The 15,273-nt window shown below is 39.2% G+C and overlaps 1 protein-coding gene across 5 annotated transcripts in view; it reads right to left on the bottom strand.

Moving 5' to 3' along the window:
• khdrbs2 (KH domain containing, RNA binding, signal transduction associated 2) overlaps nucleotides 1-11,944 on the bottom strand; it is an 85,465-nt gene extending 73,521 nt beyond the window's left edge. For 3 of the 5 annotated variants that reach the window (XR_005637188.1, XR_005637189.1, XM_039784845.1), the window contains exons 1-2: nucleotides 11,475-11,941; nucleotides 534-661 (exon numbers count right to left, since the gene is read on the bottom strand). Coding sequence is in view for 1 of the 5 variants with exons in the window: in XM_039784845.1 (XP_039640779.1) it covers nucleotides 534-661; nucleotides 11,475-11,565 (219 nt within the window). In the remaining 4 variants the exon portion in view is untranslated. Of the gene's footprint in view, nucleotides 1-533; nucleotides 662-11,474 lie in introns of all 5 variants that reach the window. The other 2 variants (XR_005637186.1, XR_005637187.1) reach the window with 2 other exon arrangements.
• Between the last annotated feature and the right edge of the window lie 3,329 nt (nucleotides 11,945-15,273).

Below are 15,273 nucleotides of genomic sequence, written 5' to 3' on the forward strand. Positions count from 1 at the left end.
TACAGTGGCAGTAAAGCCTTTTGGTTCTCCACGAGCAGCTGCGTGTTGTTGCTTAGCTGCCTGATGGAGCAGCCTCATTAGGCTACACTTCAAACTTTGTCACTACTGACATTTCATAAGTCAGAAAAAGGCATAGTGTGTCACACTGATTTATGGTCATTGTTCTTCACTGTACCCTTGAGTGCTTTAGTGCAGACATTTTTTTTGATGACTACATCAAAATAAGCAAACACTTCCTGGTGACTTTCTATTAGCCTGTTTGAGGCTCAGTGGGATTTTCAGTGCAAAAAGTAAGCTGTTTGTGCAAAGAGGTAAATCAACCCACCACCGATTGACAACTAAAATGAATTATTAATTAATATCACACACACACACACACACACACACACACACACACACACACACACAGTATTTTTCAAATGTCTATCTTGCAGTTTGACTGTTGAAAATTACTGCAAATTTCAATTTCTGGTCAGTTCCTTTCCAAAGGAAAAACAAAATACGACCTTAAATATGTGCAGTGTGTCTCTTACCTTTGGATACTGTTGGATTGGAATGAGAACTCTTTCGGAGAGCTTGATATTTTTATTGCTGATGATATCTAGGTATTTATTTGTGTCACCATCTTTTCTCAATTCATCTCCGTCATTCTTCTCAATCTCTGCAGAAAAACAAATAAAACATAAGAAGATAATTTAGTTTGTTATGTAACTGAAAAAGCATCAGTCGACATCATCAAGTCTGCTTTAGAGCCAGCTGCGGCATGACAAACAAAAACAGGCTGGGGATACATTAGGAGAAATCTAACTATGCATTGCATTACACAGTGAATATTTTGCAGATTATTTTGTGTCTCAGCTGTAAATATGCTCACATTACAAACTTTAATAATATGAGATTATCCCGCTGACTCCTGATACGTCCTTTTACATCGGGCCCTGTAATCTCATGATCCAATATTTCCAATCAAAATAACAACAGAGGCAAACAGTCACACTCAGTTCGCTGTGCCTCACTTCGCTGCAAACTGAGCTCTTGAGGGCTGTCAACAGTTTAAGATCCCCACACAGCACAGGACTTAAACATAAAAAATGCTTGATGTTATCGGTTAAAAGTCAATTGGGGTGGTTAGGATTGGAACTGTGGACTCTCATATTAAGATCAAATTTGCAGATTGTTGGTTCCAATCAAACTGCACTATTCAGCCTAATAATTTACAAGATGGGAAAATCTAGTGCAAATTGGCCCAATAGTGCTCTTGCATGTCCCCAGCCCTAATGCAATAAGATGAGAGATGAGAGGTGGATTTTAACTGTCCGGTTCAGCTTAACAGGAACACCCTGAACAGTGCTATTTCTTGATTGATGCATTTTATACCACTTGAGCTGAACCACTCGCAATAAATTAAGTGCTCTCGAAATGAATCTATCTGTTGTCCACCTAGCAGGAATCCTCCTCTGTCGCTAATTAATCCCCATTGGAATTACAATTATCAGTCTGCAACACATTGGCTGGACAATAAAAGATGCTCCTGAACAAGACCGAGAACGAGTCACAGAGTGCTCCTGAGCTGCTGTGTTGAAACTCAAAGCTGTCACCAGCCAGAGGACAAAGCTATGAGTTTAAAAACAGCTCGAGCCAAGTGGACGTGTCATTACGGAGCAGAACTTTGAACAAATAAATGGCTGAAATATTTTAGCCCTTAACAACCTATTCAATTTGAATGAATGCATTTGTCTGTTTTTTTGTTCTCTAAGCAAGGAGATTGACTACAGACAGGAATACGTCCTCAATCTGCTGAATCTACCTTAAAATCCATCTTAAACATCTAAGAATGTGACGAGTTTGTGTGGAAACAATATTGCCTTGTTGGAAAAGTGTTCCAGTTTATGTTCCCAGCGAAGGGTCCTTCTGAGGCTATTCCTTGACATGACAACTCCAGCTTAATGATCCCTCTGTTCCAGGCAGTTACAATATTCACTCACTGCAGTTCCTAATGGCCAATGGATTCAGTTTTACACCATAGGCTACATTAAGGTCATTTGTTTGATATTGCTATTGTTTGTGAAATCACAAGACAAAACTCCAACAGTTTGAAATGCACCAATTTCTTCCAGCGTGACACAATCTTTCTGATGGTGCCTGATTGTCCGAGGAAGATCGTTTCAATTGGAACGTGCTTGTTCTTTTGCGGTTTCTCTCTGAGAAAATCCCTCTGCCTAAAAGTTAGAGGTCCAAAAAATAGCAGTGAATATTTATTGAAGAAATAATTTTTTTCATTTTGGAGCCACTGAAAGAGACTATACTTTAATTAAATCATTCAGGCTTATGTCAAAATAAGAAGTGTGTTTTCATGTCCCACAATGAGTCTGTAATTGAAAGGACTCTGTCAGGTATACTCAGTGAACTCTGTGAACAGGTAATGCTCACTCAAACACCACCATTGCCTGCCTCTGGGTACAGACTGTGCCTGAAACCTTTTGCTGAATTACAGGTAAACAGATTGAAAGACCCCTTCAACCTTTTACTCCCATCAACACAGTTGATTCACACCTGCTTATTATACACTTTACACAAGACAGGTGTCCCAGCATGGCAGGAGCTTACAAAATGTGCCTTTTAAAAATAGCATCTATGTATGCTTGCCTGAGGAAATTAACACAACCTGTAGTGTGCAAACACAAGCATATTTAGCTCTGCTTTATATACAATAGACATGCTACTGTATGGTGAAAGCTGAAAATGTGAAATACATTAGCCTATATTTACATGAGCAGAATGTGTATTAAGCCACGCTAGTGATGGGGCTCTGGGGATGTCAAAGGTCAGAGGGTCCACCACAGACTGAAATATCTCAACAACTATTGGATGGATTGTCATGACATTTGGTACAGAAATTCATGGCCCCCAGATGATGAGTTTGGTGATCCCTTAGTCTCGCACTGCCAGACCTTCCTCCACAGCGCTGCGAAGGAGGGTCTGGCTAGTCCACACAGCATTCTGGGATGGGAGAAAAACGTGTTCTGGTTTATTGGCATTTCTTTAAAAGAATCACAATCATCTTGGACGATGCTAAGCGTTGTTTTAGTCGATTACAGAAAACTCAGATTCGACATGATGGGCCCTATCTTGCACCCAGCACACTGACGCATGTATCATTCCTATTTTGCACCCGACGCACAGCGGACTTTTCCCTCCAAGAGGAGGCGTGTTCAGGCGCAAATGTTCCCTGATGCTATTTTGCAGTTTCAGAAAACAATTCCGCCACTGACCAGGAAAAACCTGGTCTAAAGTCAGTGGCGCGTTATTCAGATGCTATTTTAGGGGCGCATGCTTGGCCATAATATAGCATGCGCACAACGCGCATACACACACTTGCTTGCGTTTCAGATCGTTAAAATAGGGCCCATAGTCTAGCTGTCTGGATTTACCCTGCAGATATCTGAGGACCAGTTAACCAAAGTCTTCAGTTTAGAGTTTAGAATGCCAACTCAAAGAAAGCAAAAGGAGTCGGACATCCGGCGGAATTTCCGATGGCACCTGAACAATCCCAGAACAATTCTGGTGCCATCATCAGTTTAAAATTAGTATGCGTCTAATACATTGGTTTGTGACTAAATATCTGCAAAACTATTGACTCTTATTAACCTCAGCTGTACTTTGTGTATAGTGCTAATTAGTAAATGATGGTGTGCATTTTTATCATTATGCCATAAGCATTTAGCTCAAAGCACCGCTGTGTTTAAACACAGCCTCAAAGAGCCGCTAGCATGGCTGTAGATGAGACTGTCCTCTCAAGATGAACGAGTCGTTTCAACACCTAGAAACATGCTTTCATGTTCAAGTGACAAAGCCATCCAGAAGCAGAATTATCAGCAAGACCACAGCGTCCACATACAGTACAGAAAAGGGGTCAACAAAACATTGGACCAGATCAGAAAAAGCTTCTGTGTATCATTGTGTGTGTGCGTGTGTGTGTGCGTGTGTGTGTGCGTGTGTGTGTGTGTGTGTGTGTGTGTTTTTTTATTTTTTTATTTCAAGGGCTTGTTGCTTGCTTGTTAAAGTTATGTTCATTTGAGTACATTTTCATGTGTGTTTGTTAGTCATACCATCAAATAAAGCTCATTTGGATTTTACTTAATTTTAGTGGTTAATGTTAAGTCCCAGATCCAAGTTTCATCAAGCATTTGTTTATTGATATACTGAAAGATTAGTTCTGGTATTCTGTATGTGGGAGATCATTTATTTTGGATTTGTTTTCATTGTGGGCATTCTGTTCATTTCATTTTAGTAAAGTAATGATGTTTTTCTGGCCCATGAAGATGATTATACTCTAGCACAGTGCATAATAGAAAACACCTTTATTCTTGTCTGCAGCCTGCCAGTGAACTCAGAAGAAGATTGTGTGTGTGTGAGAGAGAGAGAGAGAGAGAGAGAGAGAGAGAGAGAGAGAGAGAGAATGAGATATATGGAAAGGGATAGAAAAAGAGGGAAATGAGCTTACAATATATAAATCCGGGGAAATGTTCACACCAGTATCATGGTTGTGAAATATGTGGCAGGGAGTGACGGGAGCCTAAAGATCAGAGGAGAGAGAATGTGCTTTGAAGGTCACTGTTCAGTCCTCACACAGGAAGAAAAAAATCTCATTGGGAGTAAAACACTCTCAGCGACTGTTCTGGTACTCTTGATCCCCTCTGTTGTACTTCCCAAACTGCTTCAGTCGAGCTGCTCATCAGCCAAGAATGAAAAAAAGCAACTGTGGTTTAAATGGCCAGCTACCAGATAAATGTGTGCAACTGTAGAGTTGCTAAAAAAGAGAAATGTGCTCAGTCAGCCTGCCATGGCTTAAGGTTAAATACATCTGCTTTGTACTATATGCAGCAACACAGAGCATCAGCAATGACTGAGGAACACCAGTAACATGGCAATAAATACACACAAAACTGTATTTATAATTACAGTAATTAGTTTCTATTAGAAATTTAGATCACATCAGATTTGGTAGCATTTTGATTCACTTTTAACAAAAGAGGGCTCACTGCTTTTAGCAACTAGTTGCCCTCAGTAAAACAGCTGCACCACCGGAAAATATTTAGGTACTAAACAGGATATTCTTGTCTGAGCATAAAAAGATAATTTTGCCGATGATTAAGTAAAATATTTCTTGAACTATCTAAAATTCTCAAGAAGCTCTAGTATAGTTTGCTAAAAAAGAAAAGAAACATGCCCTGCAGGGTTTGAGCTACTATCAGTACAGAATAACATGTATGCAGTTCAATAACATCAGAAGATGGGGGAATGGGAGCTGCATCATTGCTTGGAGATAATATGTTTACTGCTTACCCTCACAATCATAGCGTTATTGGATTTCAGTTGTTGTTTGCCATACAGTCCACACTACTAAAGCATACACTTTGTTCTACTGCTTAATAGGGCGCTTTTACGCATTCAACTCTGAGATGATGTTGGTGTGATCAAATTGTCCCTTACTACACTGCTCTGGGTTTGATGTTGTTTTTCTCTGCAGAGAAACATGGATCCAAAAACTCACAGACTAAAACAGGTCACTATAATAAACCCAATCAAAATGACTTCTTCCAACATAGGTGTGATTAGTTCTCACATTGTTACACAGTCATGCCACAGAGGAATTTGATGAGACAAAAGCAAACTCAGGATGTCCTGGTATCTGTGCTCTGTGTAGACAAATAATGCACACAGTAAGCATCCTTCCCTTTTCCACTCGACTCACCTTTTATTTTGCAAAGCTGGCTGAAAGACTGGAGACCTTGAATAACCTGCAATCTGATGGACGAGCATTAAAGTAAAAACTGCAGATAGTGAATTGCTAGAAAAAAACATATTTGAACTCCCCACTTCTATCAGGTTTAGATGCTGCTGGGAGTTGTATTTTGGCTGTACATTGCAATAACAGCTGAACAGCACTTATGCTTTCAATAAAATCTGTTAAAACAGCCAATTACTGCTGGTTGTTATTACAATATGCACTGCTGAACCAATCAATACTGATTTGAGTGATTATTACTTTATGCTTTATTGTACTGTAGGCTTTTACACCAACTGCAGTAAGAGGTCCAAACAAAAGAAAATGAATCGAGCTAATCACTCTCCGATACCTAATTGCTTGTTCACATCAAACACAGAAAGAGGTAGTAATAGCGCTCCATTTCACAGAGTGGATCTGGTGGGGAGAATGGACCACGAGACGTGCAATTAGCTTTGTCTTTTTTTCTTTTTCTTTTCACTCTGGACTCATGAATGTAAATGCATATATGGTTGGAAATATGCGCCACTGTTTGGCCACATGCTGTTTATGGGTTTTTAACTGAGCTGCACTGAGGCAAATCGCATTCAGCCCGTTGACACATTCAATCTAATTATAATGCCATCTTTAAAATCTCTGCTGAATGTGCAATGGAAAGTGAAGTGAAAAACGAATTACTATTCATACAAATTACAAAATCTTATACAAATTAAAACGCAAGCAAATTAAACGCATTTTAATCAGAATGGTGTTTCAATAATCCTCTATTTATTACAACTACTTACAAGCCAGACAGGATGCAAAACATTCTGCAAAAATACATTACTATATACATATAGGATCTGTTTCTCTTTATTATATGTGTACTATAGGGTCTTTTTTTCTTTTATATGTACAGTGTGATGTTATTATGCATGTTATATATTGTGTAACTTATATATAATATACACCTGTAAATTAACAGGTATGATTTATTATATCTGAGGATACATAATTGAATACAGTGTGGTATTTATGTTATTATGCCACATTCTACACACATTTTATTAACGTGGATATTACTTCCAGGTATATTGTATATTTGCTCTAATGTGTGTGCAAAAACTGTACAGTAATGACTGAGTGATTTATTCTTTGATTGATTGATTGATTTGTTCCTTCATGATCAGTATATATATCGCTCTTTTTTCAGTCCTATTTGTGTTAACTTTAAAGTACATCCTGTAGCACTGTATTTCCTTGTCTAATTAAACAAGCTGTGTGAATGTAATTAGTGGTATGTCGGACGAAACAGAACATTAGCCTCCATCAGCATGCAGTGCTTTAATGATAAAAACCCTGAGCAGAAACTTACTAAAAGTATACCTGAACAAAGAAACCCTAAGAATGTAACCAAACTACTATACAAATCACATTTTACAATATTTACATTTTACAATACTTACAGTATATTATAAGCATAAGAAAGACAGTAATTGACCTTCTTTCCTAAATACACTTAAAGACTTAAAGAAATCCTGTTTCTATTTATTTATTTTATTTTAGTTATATGTGAACATTAAGGAGGCACGGTAACATATTCTTATAAAATATTTCTGAGTGCTGCTGCTTTGGCTCATCCACTCATTTACGTTACTAAAATGCTCGCGACCTTGGAGTCTAATCTTATTCGACCCATGCACTCATTGTAAGTCACTCTTGATAAGAGCATCAGCTAAATGCTGAAAATGTAATGCAATGTATCACTTTCCTGAAATGTAATTTTTTTGTCCTTTTGATAGGTCATATACCACATGGGTTATTGTTTATTTGTCGCTATGAGCTGGGTCACTGCTGGATACTGAGCAGGCCATAATGTTTACACTGAGAATGTGAGCAACAATTTATAAATAAGAGAGAGAGAGATTAGATGCAAATCAATTCTTAGAGAGAGAGTGAAGTTTTACATTCCCAAATAAGCAAGTCACTTGCATCTGTATGTACGTGTCGAGGAAAGCCCCCTGCAATATGTATTTGTACGTTGATTTGTATGTATATCTCCTTAACAGTAACTCATTGAAGCTAACCATCTCATTATCTAATTATAGCTTGGCTGACTTAAACTAAGGCTAAAGAGGTTGCAGTGCATCGCGCGGGTGCTTGCATTGTCTGATAGATTTTAATTAAAGTTAAAGGGTCGTTGCCCAAAATATGGTGTGAGCTTGTTTTTCGATAAATCTGTGACTTAGCATTTTTATCAGCCTAAAGTATGTGGCACAGAATTTACCCTCACATATGCAATGTGTGCAAGCAGAAACTAGCCAATACTGTAATTAACTGCTGGTTGCTTTCTCTCTTTCTTAGAACATTCCCTCCTTTGTGTAAACATGAGAACCACAACAAAGTGCAGCTTATTAGTGCTTGAGTAAAAACTTGTGCTCAAGGGGCGGCCTCTAGCTAAGCTCACCCAGTAAGAGCGTTGGCCCCAAGTCGGCTGAGTCGGCTGATTAACAATTAAAGGTACAGAAGTGTCTGCAGAGAAAAAAAACAGTGTTGTTCCTGTGTTCATCTTACCTGTCGAGTATTACACTCAAAGTCTTTGCTCTCGTCGCCCCAAACCTTCTGTGCTGCCACCACAAACACCAGCACACGGAACACAAACACCATGGACAGCCAGATCCTCCCGAACGCAGTGGAGTATTTATTGACTCCAACAGACTCTCCAGTCTGTTGAGTCCTGCAGCGGCGCAGGTTCGAATCCGACCTCTGCCCTTTGCTGCATGTCATCCCCCATCTCTCTCCCCCTTTCATGTCTATCCACTGTCACTGTCTAAATAAAGGGAAAACCCCCAAAAAATTATCTTAAAAAAACCCAAAAAACTTTAAGCTCCAAATATTGAGCTTAATGGACATCCGTAAATGAAATCACTATAAGGACTTTTTCTTATGTTCTTGCTCTCTTATGCTTTACTTGAGATGAGTCACGGGGTTGGTCCTCCTCCATATCTATTCTCATGTTTTATTCAGAGGATCCTACATCCTTCAAATCTCATGCAGATTTGACTGTATTGTCACTGTGCCTGGGAGCACTTGTGAGGGCATTCGAGATATTACATAGCCTGTCAAAACGCGTAGTGACAATGTAAACTAGATCTTGTGATTGGAAAATAAATGTGGAGAAATTTTCTCCTTTACCCTAAAAATGGAAACAAGACACACATGCCTTTGTTTTTATTAGGAATCCCATTGGTTTTCATGGCCAGGCTGCTCTGTAGGAAAACCATTGGGATATGTTAAAGGCTTCCTTTCCTTGACTCTAACTTCTACCCACTTTTAAAACAACTATGCTGTTATTTAGTCAAAGGCAAATTAAAGTGCTACACATAAAGTAATTGACTTTAATCTGTCAATCTGAGCAATCATTAGACTCATGTTAATTTGAAATAAGATGGCTTTGTGACCAAGAAGGAACTATTATTGGGGAAAGTGGGACGACTGGTTAACAACTAATATAAAGTGTTGTATTTAATGTATATTATTCAAAGTTATTCAAATAATATTCACTTGTTTTATCATTACTTTCACTATCAAAGGAAACAAGAAGCTCCCACTCTGCTCTGAAGTAGAATTATCCCCACCCACCCTCTGGAAGAGCTTTGTCCCAAACAGCATTAAATCTGCCAAAGAGAGACAAATGATTTTAGAGGTAACATAATTTAAACACATTTTCACTTCATAAATATGGAGCTGTTAACTGAGCCCATGGTAATTCCATGCTATGCTGTTTATTGGGCGTGATGTGAATAATTCTGGATTACATGCTTTGCTATTCACCAATAAATAGCTGTGAATCTATAAATCTGTAAACGGCAGTTTATCTTGCTGTCCACAGATGATTATTGAGTTGACAATACAAGACTGTCTGAACGGACAGTTTACTATAGTGATTGTCCACTATTGTGTATCATGCATGCTGTGTGTTGACCTTGCAAACTGGATGCATGTTATTCTATTGCAATGTATTATTATTTATTGCAGTGTATTGCATTTTTGTTTACAGTATTATACTATATTGTAGAAGAATCTATTGTATTGTAAATTACGGGGAACTGCAAGTGTATATGTATCTGTTCCCAAAAACTGCTTTAACTGAATGAAATAAACACGGAAAAAAGGTAAATAACACCATTTTAACATGCAAGTTGCTGTCCACTACAGCGGATATGATGAAGACAGCATTTTGTGTTTGTGTCCTGGCTATGGCTAGTCAGCCTTGAGTAAATTTGGCAATGTGTACTGTGTGACAGATGATCCCATCTGCATCACAGTTAGCGACAAGCGCAGGACTGTCAGGTGTCTCATCAACACATTTCAACAGAAAAGCTCAAGGGGCAGAAAACACCAGAGCACAAACACACTGTCCAATCAGAGCCTATTCATTTAACATACAGGTTGACTTTACCGCCTTTAACAGCAATGTCAAAAACTCTTAGAAACGCTCAAGCAGGATTTGGGCATTTTATTTGGGCACAAAGTAAGAAATAATGAATTACTTAAATCAATGGGGTCAGATGCTGCAGGAATATATATTATCTATCTGATATACTATTTTCATACAAGGGTACAGTACCAAGTGCTGTCCTGCTTGTTTTCTTGCCTCTGTATGTAATGCAAGTAGAGTCCTGTAAGCCCATGTGGGCTGAGCTCCTTTGGGTCTATGAAACCAGAATAAAAGTATATCCTTTCACCCAATCATCCACAAAAGCACATCACTCAACCCTTCAGAGCATGTTGTCTGGATTTGCACTGGAAAAATGCAAAAGGTACATCTGTGAACCGAATGAGCTGGGTTCTGTATTTTGCTATAAATGTTAGACATGCTGCGACATTAAATCATTAGAAAGACTGTAGAACATATTATGTCCCAATTAAGTCCCATATGTGACCTTGATAACAGTTATCAGTTATTATAAGTAGTAGGTATAAAGAGAAGGTGCATCTCATGCATGGTGTATTAAACCGTTTTCTTTGCTATATTAGAATGTATCACTTACATTTCAGCCTGACTATGTCTTAGGTAGAGTTCTTAAAAGTATCAGACTGATGCTGTGGCTAAATTTGAATCAAGAAAACTCAAGGAGGATGTGAACTTTTGCTGAAAAACAAGTCTTTTCTGACAACATGCAGCTTGTTTTGGTCTGGACATTGCAATCCTGATCTTACTCTATGTTGAAATGACATCAGCTGGCAATACACTGTGAACAGCACATTTTAAATCCAGTCAATCATACAATTAGTCTTTTCACCCTTTTAATCCTGAGAACTGCTCTGCCAACTGTTTTAGTTAATTTTCTGGATGTTGGATGCCAGAGGGCAGTGGGTTAGAATAAGAGGGGATAACTCTCACACACTTTACTTTCTGTGCTCACTGCATTTCTTCCCTCCATGGTAGAAAATCTCAGAAAAGTTCTGCACTGGAGCCAAAGAGCAGCTTCCTCCATTAAACACACCGCACAGTGAATTCATAACCTTCAAGCAAGCATAAAGAGTCAATGGGCAATGTGTTTAAAATAAGCTTAAATTAGGTCACTACCTCCCCAAAATGCAATGCAATGGGGTTTTCAGTTGCGGAGAACAGGGTGAATGCCTCTGACAAATAACTGTGCAAAGCTCAAAGTAGATTAGACTTGAAAAATACCTGACTTACCTTCTGCAAGCAGGCGCAACGCATGCACAAAGGAGGGGTCCAAGCTGCTTTTCTCGGCCACCAGTTCAGGTAAGTACTTATCTGGATGCATTATTACCACAGCGGACCTGTTCTCCGGCCAGGCAGGTGAGGCGACAGGAGTGCTGAGCGTCGGAATGCAACTATAAACCTTCCCGCTCCTGCTTTAGCTTCAGTGTACCAGTCTTTATGAGCGCCACAAGCGAAACCCCTCGAAAAAAAGAAAAAAATAGTCGCCTCGGGTCTTCGAATGAAGGTTGAGATGTGATTCAGAGGTGTTGGCGACTGTAGGTTGACTTGTGATTCAGAAGTGTGAGCCCATCTCCGCCACCGCTGCCTGCTACCTCTCCTGGGCACCCAGCCAGACTCTCAGACTCAGTGGGTCTGCAGACCGCGCTGCTCCCCGCCCCTCAGCATCATTATTGGCCATATTCTGGGACTGGCGCTGCTGGAAAACAAAGACGATCCCCGCTGAGCGCATACCAATTGGGCGACGTGCTTAGAGGTAATAGAGAAAAAAAAAGTTGACGTTGCACTAGGTTTTTTTTATTTTTTTTATTTTAACCTTTATTTATCCAGGTAAGTCGATTGAGAACAACTTCTCATTTGCAACAACGACCTGTCACATTCACACAGTTCCACATTCATACCTGGAAGCTGCCCAGTACAACCACAGTCTGATCTGCTGGCCACTGAGCAGCTCCACTGGTCGGGGCTGACACTCATCCCTGCTATAATCTCATCTAAAATGAGAGATTCAGTTGGTTTATTGAAAGTGTTATGTAAGTGATGTTGCAAATAGTGCCTTATTAAAAATGAAGTATTCTAATACTTATATTACTATACATTTTAGAATACTATGCAATAACACTACAAATTTATTGTGGCTACAAAAACAGAAATATGCCTACACCATCATAGGTCACTGTAAACTCGTAAGTCAGTGTCAGCCACACTGTAAATCCCTATAAGAGCTGTCAGTGGAGCCAGAATCATAGAAGATACAATATGATGTTTAATTATTGTTAAGCCAGTAATGGTAAGAGATAGTACCTTAACTCCAAGAAAAACATTTCTTATTCAATTAGTTTCTCGATTGAGCTGTGACCTGTGAGTTTCTATTAGAGTTCTCTAGAGTAGCTTGTACCTGTAGCAAAATGTTTATACTGTTTACTAGCAGTTTAACCTGAAGGAATAAAAGACAGGTCTCTGTGTCGCTGTCCATGGTGCTGAACACTGCCTGCATCGCTGAGTTTTCTCTGGATTGTTTTGCACATGTGGAGAAGCTATTCTTTTATTTATTATTATTGTAATAACATGCACTTTAAATAAAAGCATATAATGAGAACAAAGAACATAATGTCATTTATTTCTTCAGTTGTGCTCCCTAGTCATTTATGCTGCCTCTAGCCAAATGGTTTACTGCTCTTGTGTCGTTTATCGGTGTTTTGGGGTTGGGGTTAGGGTTAAGGTTAGGGTTATGTGCCTTGAAGTCAACGGTCGCAGCGCTGCCTTGAAGTCAATTAGGCAATGGTTATGGTTATGATTATGGTTATGGTTATGGTTATGGTTATGGTTAGGGTTAAGGTTAGGGTTAGGTGCCTTGGAGGCAGCGGTAGCAGCGTTGCCTGGAAGGAGCCGTTGGGGGCAAAAATCACCATCGAGCGTGTCTTGTAGGCCTTTAGAGATGAACATTTTGCACCCTGAAGGATTAAAAGACTTGCTCTACTCCAACATCTCTGTTAAACAAAAATAAATCAGACTGTCTTATTATGGAGTAAATCACTGTTTGGCATCTTACTTAAAAAGCACTGCAAAATTCTGACCAACTATTTTCTTTTTTTAATTGAATTAATGGCTTATGGGACCCCCAGGATCCTCCAACTTAAATTCAAGGCTTTTTAAGACCTTTTTAATACCATTTCAAATAAAATTCAATGCCAACTTCGTACCCATTTCGACAGAAGTATGGGTAAAATGTCAAATCTGTATACATTTGAAACCCTAGAAAATAATGATGTACAAGTAGTCTACTTGAATAAATCCGTCATATTTAATACAGTTTATTGGATTATAATATAATGGTGTCATCTATGTGAAAAGATCTTTTATCTGGCTCAAGGAAAAAAAAGTGCATTAGGTTTGAGCTTGGTGATCTTAATCACAAAAGAGCTGAAAACTTACACACACTATTCAATATATCCTGTCAGTTCGAATGGAGAGAGCACAGAAAAACAGCTGTTATCAATGTTCATTGTTGCAAAAGATACAGACTATGGAATAGTCTGAAGTCCAGATTTTTGAAAGTTCCTTGTTCAATATTGTCCAATGTGGAAATTGGAGATAAAATCTCAGATCGCTGAAAATTGTGGCACCAATAATCCCTTTACTAGCTGGATGGAAGGTGACAGATCAGTGGTGACAGATCTGGGGTGTAGCCCAGGGTCTCCAATTGGATTGACCGCTGGCTCAATTCTCCTCGCTCCTCTTGTTGGCGTTGGTGTTCCTCTGAGGGCCACATCCTCCTAAAACCATGTCTGACACCTGTGGATGTCATCACCGGTGTAACTGGGGATGAGACCTCTATAAGACCTCTCTCCATCCATATCCCTCCTTTTTTCAGAAACAGGATCTGTTTCTGAAATATCAAGATGGACCGGCTGAGCGTGCTGTTCGTTCCCGCGCCATCCTTAGCTTTTTCTGGTGTGTCAGCAGGTCCAGGGTCAGGAAGTGGACTCCAGTCTCCTTGTTCTGTCAGGAATCCACCGCAGGAAGTCAGCAGAAGCGACGCTCCATGCTCTCTGTCGGCATCTGGTCAGATGTTTGTTTGGCTCTCTGCTGGGCTGTTGTTGATCGCATGTAGTGTGAGCATAGACTCATGTGGCGTTCTTCACAGATCACTGTAATGTTGGTGTCCAGCAGCACCCGGAATGAACCTGTCCACCTGGACCTGGATTCCTTGAACAGCTGAAGTCATCTGGCTGTATGACAGTCTCCATCAGCAGGAGTCTGGGGGAGACTGCTTTCACCTGTGAATAAATGGCTCTGACAAGCCGACACAGTGCCTTGCAAAAAGTCATATTAGTGTTTTCATTTCGGGCAATGTCTAGGTGTGAAAACAACGAGAAAATGTGATAGAAGTTAGTCCTTGATTTGTCCATTAATTTCTCATGGAGGAGAAATGTTTCCTTTGTCATCTGTGTTTTCCAAAATCCTTAAGACAATGGGCAAAAAGCTTCAGTCCGAAACAAAATAAATGATCCCAAAAGTCATCCGTCCAAGGAAATTAGACATACATAATCACAAATTACAAAAACATAAATTTTTCACTGTATAAAGTTATCTTAGTATTTTCCAAAGTCTCTCAAGGGGTGAAGGATGGGCTGTGTGATTAATCTTTACTGGGTTTGTTGGTTGATACTTCAAACATCTGACAAATTTTGGTCAACAAATTGCTATTTTTGGAACAAATTGATATCAGTCACCATCCTTCTTTTGCACTTCTTTTTTTTCAATGTGTCACTCTATGTACCACATTCAATAACCTGAGAAGAATATTTTGTGTAACATTTCTGTGTGGCCAGCACAGAAGTTCCACAAATCCTCAACTCTCACAAATCCTTTTTTTATGAAACAAAATATTTACAAACTAGGGAGAAGAAAAACTAGTGGAAGAAGATTGGCTACAGTAAGATCAGAATAAATAAAAATGCAATGAATCATCATTTGCCTGTTATTTATAATTTTGAGTGAAAAACAAACCAATCATTTGAGTCAGGAT

This window comes from Perca fluviatilis, chromosome 19 (assembly GCF_010015445.1).
Source record: "Perca fluviatilis chromosome 19, GENO_Pfluv_1.0, whole genome shotgun sequence".
Lineage (NCBI taxonomy): Eukaryota > Metazoa > Chordata > Actinopteri > Perciformes > Percidae > Perca > Perca fluviatilis.